This window comes from Callospermophilus lateralis, chromosome 8 (assembly GCF_048772815.1).
Source record: "Callospermophilus lateralis isolate mCalLat2 chromosome 8, mCalLat2.hap1, whole genome shotgun sequence".
NCBI classification, from domain to species: domain Eukaryota; kingdom Metazoa; phylum Chordata; class Mammalia; order Rodentia; family Sciuridae; genus Callospermophilus; species Callospermophilus lateralis.
In genome coordinates, this window is record NC_135312.1 from 123505309 (window position 1) to 123515856 (window position 10548).

A 10548-nucleotide genomic window follows, 5' to 3' on the forward strand; every position below is an offset into this window, starting at 1 on the left:
ACCTAATAATTGTGAATATTTGTGTGAGGCGCAAAACCTGCTAGCCTATAATGCTCTCACTTCTGAACCACTGTTGGGAGAGAAGCTTCTGTATCATTCTTTATCATTGGGTCTCTTTGTTACAGGAGCTTACCTAACTTAAAAAAAATTTAACTGCCTTTCCCCTAGAGAGAGATCTTGGATTCTTTCAACAATTTTGCTTCTATTTTTTAAAACTAAGGTATAATGTCCATTAACAAATACATCTCCCCAAACATTCAGTAACCAGGTACTTAATATCTGTAATTTACCCTGTGGAGCCACCCTGAATAGACCACATATCTATTATACCCCAATTCATTTAAGCAACTGTATCAAAACACACACCATCTCTGAAATAGCTTTTTATTAAACAGCAAAGCAGAACTGTAACACAATTTTAAATATCTGTAAATTAGGTCACAAAAGGGATGCAAAATGTTTGCAGTTTAATTATATATTCATACAGCTAAAGTCACATATCAAATCTTACACTAATACATAAATTATTTCATGATTAAAAGTAGTCCAAATCTAATAATCATAAGCTATATTAGTGGGTCTCTTTTCCTATTAATATTATTTCCAATACCGATTCCCTTACCAAATAAACTAAAAACTAAATTTAAAAAAATTTTAAAGAATGACTAAACCTCTGCAAACTAAATGGCAGAATTTACAGAAAATTCTGGGAGAATAAGTGAGCTAAAATACTAAGATTAAAATTACCATTATTGTACATGTATCCTCTACCATGTGTTCATGATTCTGTTACTAATAAACTCTCAAAGAATTTTGCAAGAGTTGGTCTATTGGGTAAATGTCCTTGAGACCAAATGATAATTGGTCTCCCTATGTAGCTTACATAAAGTTATTCAAACTTAATGCACTTTCATATCTATCTTTTGTCCGCCAAAAGTCTATTCTGCCAGAGAGAACACAAATCTGGAGTGAAAGCATTTGGAGTAGTATTTACCAAGTTCTTTCCTGCCCATTTCTATTTTTTCTCAAGATAGATCTATCTTGAACGTACATACATGACCAGAATTCAGGTCCCAAGTGGGTTATTTTGTGCAAAAGGAAGTTTTAAACAAATCTTCCCAATATGAGACCATTTTTATAGTTTCAGTCCATCTTCAATTGCTTAAAGAGAAACCATCAATCCTATCATTAAATACCACACAGGACAAGCCCTAGCTAAGACAGTATCTTATTTTGGTTAAGTTTCAACAATTAGAGTCATGTTACTCTCATCAGTGATTAACTATTAAAATTACTTTTACAAATGTGAAATTTTTTTTTTCCTTAGGGGAAGGGAAATGGGAAGGAAGAGGCAAATGGAGAAGAGGCACAAGATGGTGGACAGGGTACATAAAGCTGTGCATTCAGTACATGATTTTGGTCACTTTTTCACAACATGGTGGTTATTTTCGTATATATTTTACTAAGCCTATATAATAAAAGACAGTGCTAAACCTATATATCAAAGCAAATTTGATAAAACATTCATCTTCAAGTCTCATAAATATATGCAGTTCTAATTATAAAGTCTCTACAATACATTTGCACATTTTCATAGACTAACATAATACACAAACTCTCTTGTTATGCAGTTAATTTTGCCTAGATCTGCCATTATCTTCATAAATATTCAATGAAGCCACAAACAAAGGTACTGAAACTTTTGAAATCTATCCAAGTTTTAAAGGGGAAAAAAAAAAACTGGTCAGCAGCAATTCCTTAAAACAGAAGGGAAACCAATCCCTTACTTTCTTTTGCTTTTTGTGTCAGTTGTTTGAAAAACACTAGAAGCAGACATGAGGTTTTCTATATATTGTCCAAGAACTTGGTTTTCTGATTTTAGCTTCAGATTTTCTTCTTTAACTGCATCTACTCTTGCAGAGAGATCTGTATAAAGAAAAAAATGGCCATTATCAATAAAATGATGCTAATGACTTCCTATTACAAAATGCTAAAGATTCATTATTAAAAGCAAGATCAAAGTAAGGGTATAGCTCAGAGGCACAGTACTTGTCCAGCACACCCTAGGCTCTGGGTTCAGTCCACAGCAGGGCAAAAAAGATAACAGATTATTTGTTTAAGACAAATAAAGATGAAACTATGTCTTTACTAGAAATATTTAAGATATGTAATAATATAACTGAATTCATACACTGGATATAGGAAGTCTGTTTCCAAGCCAGAAATCACTTTGTATTTTCACATTAGGAAAAAATTCAAAAAGATGTGAGTTCTTATGATAAAATTTAACAAATAGTTACTGGTTGCCCCCCAAATAGCCAAGCACTGTTCTAGAAACAACAGCAGAAGGGTCCATGTGGATACATGTGCACCAGGGGACACAGTGAAGATCAGGAGCAAAAAATCAAATATACAGAATGTCACACAGTTAAGAGAAAAAGCAAGAGAAAAAGCAAGAAAGGCAAGGATCATAAGAAGCAGTTGAGAAGTTGCTTTTCAGAGTTAACTATTTTGTATTTTGGTAAAGGGAATTTGAATGGAGACTTAAAGGAAATGCTAGAATGAGCCATATAGATACGCAACTAAGGGAAGAAGACTGAGGGAAACAGTTACTTCTCCAAGTAGGGGCACTTGGCATTTTGAAGAACAGGAAGGATCCTAGATAGAGATGGAACATATGAGGCAGACAGAATAACATGACTCCAAAGATAACTGGGAAGTCACAGACATTGGCTGTTGTTAATTCTGTCAAGTGGGAAGCCAGTGGAAGGTTCCAAGTGACAAGGTCTGTACAATCAAGTGCCAAGGGTCGGGGGAGACCCTCATACATTAAACACCAAAAGATGGTTCAGTGGTAGTTATTAATTTTATGCAATGCATTTAAAAAGTGAAAAAAATCAAATCATTTTCATTTTAATTTTCTGAGGTTAATATGACATGTTCACTTTACTGTAAGCTTTATTAAATGCTGCCTTAGTTACACATTGCCAGACTTGAAAAGAATTCTCATGTTAAACAGCATCATGTTAGACATTAAAGGGAAACAGAATGTTTGATGTCCCTTGAAGCGTATATGATCTTTACAACCACAAGCCAAAGCTACTGGCAGGAGGAAGAAAAAAAACTATTAAAATGGACTTTGGTTTATGCTTTTTCAAATTATTCACACTAACAACTTAGCAACGTAATCTCTTAAAATTTCAATTAAGCAGATATCATTCATGAAAACTACAAAATGCAAGCTAACCTTCAAGTGTGTGTTGAAGTTCCAACACTTGATTAATAAGTCGTGTTTTTTCTTCAAGTTCCACCTGATTTTCAGCATCAACTGCTGTAATGAGAAGGTTCACATTTATTATTCATTAACATTAGATATCATTTGTTTAGTGTAGCACTTAAAAATCTACAAAACATTTTCTATTCCTTATCTCAACTGACTTGTACAAGAGCCCCACAAAGTAAAAAGTTAAATCCCCACAATGCAGTTGAGGACACCAAGGTGAAAGTGAAAAATGATTTGCCAACTTCTCAGTTAAAGAATGGAAGCTGCCTTAGATTATTTCTACAACCAAATGGGATATAAATAAGTAAATTAGCCAAGACCCAAACCTTCTAAAATTGTTTCTCTGCTCTTCCCATTGTTTAATAAAGCAAAAGCAACCAATGAAACAACAACAAACCCCAGAAACACACAAAAAAGCAAATGAAGAACACACCATCCATGTCAGCACTCATCATCTTGGGTAAAAAACTTTTAGATTTTCGATGTAAAATTCTTGATGAATGATCTACAATAAGAAAAAGAAACATGAACACAATAAAATATAAGTTTATTTTTAAAAAGATGAAGACAGTCAAATATAGTTTACTGTTTCTAAGAAAAAAATAAACTCCCACAGGTAAATAAAAGAATACAGGCAGATTAAAAAGAAAGTATTAAGGAGAGAAAATATTGAGCTTCTTGGTAATCAAAAGAAATTCTTTTTTTTTTTTTCTTTTTGAACGGCGGGTTAGGGGGTTGGTAGGGATTGAACCCAGGGCCTTATGCTTCCGAGGCAAGCACTCTACCAAGTAAGTTACATCCCCAGCCCAAAGAAATTCATTTTTAAAAGGTAAGATTAATGATGAAATGATAAAATATGAAAATACTGAACACAGGCTTAAATGTGCAATCTTTTGGGGAAGCAGAATAGTAATAAAAAAGATTCATAAAGACATTTAGAACCTTTTTTATGAAATAATTTACTTTTAGGAGCTCATCCTAAAGACAATTACAAAGAAGGAAAAATTATACACATAAAAATATTTGCTTCATTCTTATTTACAACCCAGTATATCAGAAACAATGTAACTAGTAAATTACACTTACAATTTATAATGGAATGGCGACTAAAAATAATTATGATTACTAAAATAATATGAAAAAATGTTCACAAAATTATATATTCACTAATGTAAATTATATAAAATACACAAATATAAATAAAGAAAACAGAAAAATGAAATAAAGTTCTTACAATTAGGGATTATAGCAAAGAAGAAGACAAATCTTTTTCAAAATATTCTTCATTAAATACTGTTTCACATATGCTGCTTAACTTTTTTGCACATATGATACTAAAGAAAAATATTAGATATCCGAAACACTAATACGGAAGACATTTTAAAAATCCAATTCACCTGGTTATGGTTAAACCAAAACAGATTAATCAGGATGTAGATAATTAATAAGAAAATGAATAGTAACATTTCATTATTTTAATAAAAACATCCAAAACATTAAAGCACAAAATTCCTATGAAATATGTTCTGCTCTATTAATAACCATTTCACATACAGTATGCTCAAGTTTTTAATGCTACGAGAATATTAATGAAAATAGATTTCTTTGTAACCAACCTGCACTGAAGCAACCTAGACCTATTTTGTCAATGTTCCTCTTTCGACAAGTATTTACTGAATATCAATATACCCAAGGCATTGTTAGGTCTCCATATGCTAAGCAGTAGAACCCAGACCTACTGAACAAAGATGCATACATACCAAAATTAGAATCACAATCAATAGAAATCAGTGTACTATTTATTATTCCCTCACATCGATTAATACAATTGTGTTATACTTCAGTTATTAGCATGAACATGGAAACAATGTCCAGTGTACAAATCTATAAACTACTTCTTGAGTAAGATACCAGTCTAAAAAAGTGAATAAACATCCTTTTCATAACATTATTAAAGGACCACAATCAATTCAATGATGCATAATAAACCTATTCCGAGTCTTACTGCATCTTTCCACTTACCCAAACAGCACTTGGCAGGGACTTTCTTCTACCTTATGTTTTTTTGAGACAAGTTCTCTCACTAAGTTGCCCAGGCTGGTTTTGAACTCAACAGTCCTCCTGCCTCAGCCTCTCAGATGGCTGAGCACAGGGCACATATCATTGCACTTGACCTTTTCCACCTGTTTTTTATATGGTTTTAGTTTTCAGGGTCTCTGCACTTTGGAGAGGTATATATACATCTACCTAAATTCAAATAGAATGAGTACCAAATTTTTTTTTCAAAAATTCTTTTTAATGCTATTCAATCTATTGTAGTTCTGAAGACCATACTTCAAAAATTATTCCTTACCAATTGTCTTTTTTGATTTTCTAATTCACTTAGAATTATAAGCATTTCTTGGGTACAACATGTGAGATATATGTAAATTGCATAATGACTAAATCTAGCTAATTAATGTGCATTTCCTCACAGAGGTCTTTTCTGTGGTAGGAACACTTAACATCACTCTTAAAATGAAAACTTGATTTAATACCTTCCTGAGAGAAGAGCACACTTCTAACAAATCACTAGTCACCCTCACTTTTAATACTGTTTCAGCACTGAACTGGCTGGGATAAGTCTGGCAGAGGTGGGAAGCAATAGCTGACACAGCAGGCCATCTGGGAGTACTGGGCAACAGCGAGCTGCCAATCCAACTGTGGCCCTTATAGAGAGAAAAATAAACAGGGCTTCAAATTTCAAATGTCCATTGTTTTTAAGAATATAAGTAAGAGCAGAATTTCCATGACTGCTGAGAAAAGTTACAAGAGATACAAGCACCAGGTAACCAATATTCTGATTTTGAAATCAACATCATACAGGAATGGAGTATTCTTCTCTGCATATATTTCAATAAAATATTAAAATTAAAGTAAAAAGCCTTCTACAAAAGCACAAGTGTTCCACATTGACCACAGGAAGTAAAGAAAAAGTATAGTTTCTGCAATTTTGCATCATACAATCCAAACAACAGAAAGTCTATACATGACTTCTCAATAGTTTGACTTCATCTGAAAAAGTGAAAGGGAAAAAAGTCAGAAAAGCAGAGTCAAGAAGGCTTATTGGGGGTAAATTCCTCTTACAAACATATTCATGGCTGAGGGGGCAGGGGTGCAGAAGTAGCGCCACAGGACAGTGCTCTAGGACATACCTCACAATCCCAAAGGTCACTATTCACATCACAGTCTTGTTTGGCTCATGACCTGGGCAATACAATGCAGAGCCTGCTGGATTGTATGTGGTATCCCTATGCAAAGGGTATTAGTTTTAATAAAGTGAACCAGAGCATTATTCATTGCCTTTTTACAACAATAAAAAGTAGCAATTTTTTTTGTTTTTGTGATGTGATTAAAAAGAATGGCCTCAAAATGCTATTACTGAGTGGTCTTTCAGTAGGTTTAAAGCAATAAACAGATTTATTTTACATATATGATCAAAAGATTAGTTCTTTATGTCAAAAGTATTTTAGTCTATTTTCTTTCAATATAGGATCAATCCTCAAACTTCACAATGTCTATGTTGGTATTGAACTACATCCTAATACAATATTGCAATTTTTCAACTATAAAATCCTTTTTTATCTATAGTTGCCATCACATCAATATAATTCCACGCTAAATGGGCTCCTAAAAGTTTATTTTAAATTCCTGCTATAAACATAAATACAACTGAAGAGAATCCAGACCAAGGTGCAAATATGGAAATGAATTTGGGGTGCTGAGGCTATTGTTTATCCTAAACCCATCTTAGCTCTGAAATGGACATGGCTGAGATTTCTCAGGTCAGATATTTTAAAACTCTTCTCAAAAATTACAGAAAATTATGGTGCCTATCTTTAGCCTTGGTTAGTAGAAGAGAAATTGAAAATTATTTTTGAGAATTATCTTCATATTGGGAAGTAGAATGTATGAAGAAAATAAGAATTATGAAATGTGGCAAGCATTAGGACAAGATCCACTTAAATAACTGTCTTTCCTATGCCCATGGATCAAACTATGACCACATACTACCAACTTACCAAATATTCCTTCTTGTATAGTACTCCTTCTAAAGAGAAAGTTTAGCATACAGATTAAGAATGTGGTTTTAAATGATCTGGATTCAAATCCTACCTCTGCTATTTATTATCTCTGGAAATAAAAGATAAGATCTCATACTGTTTTATTACCTGTAAAATGGAAATAACAAATATAAATGCAACTCTTGGTTTGTTGTGAGAATTTGATGAGTTGATACATATAAAACATATAATACTTCTTCTGTACATAGTAGGCACTCAATAATTATTAGTTATTATCTTTACTTTTTAGCACTAGTTTTGGTCACAAAAAGAATTTTAGAAAAACCATCTGGTCCAGCTGCCCCATTTTACAAATAAAGAAACCAAGGTCAAAGACAACAATGGCTTACTGGAGATCACATTTATCCACAGAGTCTAGACTACAGCCAATATTCCAGTCTGTCTTTTTCTACCATTCCACCTCAATTATGCTCACATTTCAGATTTGAAATTTTGAGAAAACCTAATAATCCATTCAACTTCAACCACTCAACTTTCTGCATATAAAATTGATTTTCATCATCTGTCACCTACTTACTAGTGAACTGCTTAGATTTCAGCAGAATCTTTGTGCATTAACATGCTAAACACTTTATATTATTTCATCAAATCTACAGAAGAAAATTGCAATCTACATATGTGGTTACTAAATGTATCTACCTTATGTTTAACAATATCTTAAGTCATTTATTTATTTTTGTACTGGAGATTGAACTCAGGGGCATTCAACCACTGAGCCACATCCCCAGCCCTATTTTGTATTTTATTCAGAGACAGGGTCTCACTGAGTTGCTTATCACGTCGCTTTTGCTGAGGCTGGCTTTGAACTCGCAATCCTCCTGCCTCAGCCTCCCAAAACGATGGGATTACAGGCGCGTGCCACCATGCCCTGCTGACAATGTCTATATCAAAAATTTGAACTCAAATCTACCTGTGCAGTTCCCTTTCCCATTGTGCACTGGAAGTAAACTTTATTATAATCTTAATCTAAGGTCGCCAAACATTTTGCAACCAACTTCTTGGGAGTTTCCTACTAAGCGGATGAAGGTAAATCTCATTCACTTCAAGCTGCATCAACTTCATCATGCTTTCTTCAGATCTGTTCAAGTTCTGCTAGTGACTGATTTTCTCAGGGTAGGTAATTCCAGTTTCAAATTCCACAAGATCAAGTAACTACTTTTCAGTGAGGACTGAATTAAGCTAGATTCCCCAAGGGAGTAACAACAGCTAGCTATAATAAGCTTAATAAATAAGTAGTACTAAGACTTCTTAGTTTTGGGTCCACAGGTATGGGCAGATATGGTACTGGGAACACCCAGAATCCTTAATATTGTTACATCACAGCCCGAGATTGATACATTGTAAAACAGAAGTCTTGCTTTTCAGGAATGTATGCTCTTGCTCCTGTCCAAATCTTACTCTCCAAAACTTGTTCAGTAGACTCTGGAGAGAAGCCAAGGAAGAAACAAACCCAGGTGCTGCTTTCAGCTCCTGGAAAGATGTCCCATCTCTTATTTCACCGCTAACCAGCCTCCCTTCCCACTCTGGAGTCCTCTCCCATCATCCGGGTTCTCCTAGAGCAGCCAAGGGCAAGTCTAGGCGTCTCGGGTCCCATCCCACCCAAATGGCCCTCCTACAGTTCCATTCCTGAGCGCAAAGCTGGACAAGGGCCCGAATCAAGAGTGCAAGGAGACAGCAGCAGGATGTCAGAGTCAGGGACCGCCGGCGGCCCTGTCCCAAAGGAGCCTCTGGGCCTGATAATGAGAAAATGAGAAGAGGATGCGCAAGGGTTCTGCAGGGAGCCAGGCCTCCGCCGCCCACCGAAGCCAAGACCCGAGGCCGCGACCAGTCCAGTCCAGCCCGCCCCGCCCTCCAGACCATCGGCGGTACCAAGACCGACATCCTAATCCCTGCGCCCTGCCCTCGGCTGCCCAGGACCGCCCTCACCTTCCGTTTGAGGCGCTGGGAGGGGGTGGGATCAGGAGGATGTCTCAGGCCGGGACACCTGGACCAACTGACACCGGCAGCTCCGCCCTCTTCGCCGACAGAGCGTGCGCTGAAAAAGGAGCCCCACCCCACCCAGCCCCGTGGCCCGCCAATCACGAATCGGGATTGCACGCTTGCGCATTAGGAGCCCGCCGTCCCAACCGTCCTATCACAAAGTGCGGGAGCATAACAAAAGGAACTGACGCCCAGTCAAGATTGAGCCCGTTGTGGGCGGGTCCGGGAAGAGCAACAGCCAATGGCAGTATAGGAACGTAGCTACTCCTGAGAAAGTGGGTCCCTGCCAAGCAGTTCTGGTGTCAGCTGGACCCTAAACACTGGGGTCAGAAATCTAGGAGGATAATCTTGACTTCTGTGAGGAAGGAGGTGGTCTAACCAAACGCTAGGCGAGAAGGAAGGCGTTCAAATTCAAGAAAAGAGTGTTTGGGGGCAGGATAGAAAAAGGAAACCAACGCTGTTCCTCGATTCTAAAAGCAGATTCTTTTTTCTTTTCTTTTTTTTTTTTTTTTTTTTAAGTTTCCAAAATCAGAAATCTCATAAAGTGTACCGCTAATGGAATGTTTCTCTCCATATTCCTCCTTCCATTTATTAAAATCTATAGTGCTCCTGACCATTTAATGATTGAAGAATACCTAGTAGTACTTTGTATGTATAGCCCCTTTGCTTGTCTTATCTCCTTTGTTCCTCCCAGCAACCCACAGAAAAACTTGAAGCTTAAGAATAAAGACTTTTCTTGTTCAAGGTCATACGTGTGGTACAAAATACTCTGCCAGACTTAGGAGGTTCGCGACACCTTTCTTGGTAATATCCATTGAGCACAGGGTGGACATCATGCGATACTAAGATACATTCTTGTTTTGACTTCGTTGCAATCTCCTGAGCTGTAGGGGTGAGCCTTTTTGTCTGCCCTGTTCTGGGCTTTTTTCTTCTGGCAGAGCTTTTTTGACACTTAGCGTTAATCCTTTTAACGACTAGATGGGGCGGGGGGGGGGGGGGGGATCTTCCATTTGGTGTTTGGAAACTACACATTTGGCTGTTACTAAAATACAGTTTTAAAAAATTTACTAGAATGCATCGCAGTATGTAAATAAATGAATGGGGGGAAAAATCCAACAAATCAAAGAAGTGCCAAGAAGAGTAAAAGAAAATGTAGGCAGT

The 10548-nt window shown here is 36.3% G+C and overlaps 1 protein-coding gene across 1 annotated transcript; it reads right to left on the reverse strand.

Moving 5' to 3' along the window:
• Positions 1–367: 367 nt before the first annotated feature.
• Positions 368–9514, reverse strand: Scoc (short coiled-coil protein). The gene is given in 4 exon segments (XM_076864470.2): positions 368–1926; positions 3248–3328; positions 3717–3788; positions 9334–9514. Coding segments are annotated over 4 exon segments (477 nt in total). The 3' UTR covers positions 368–1783.
• Positions 9515–10548: the final 1034 nt, after the last annotated feature.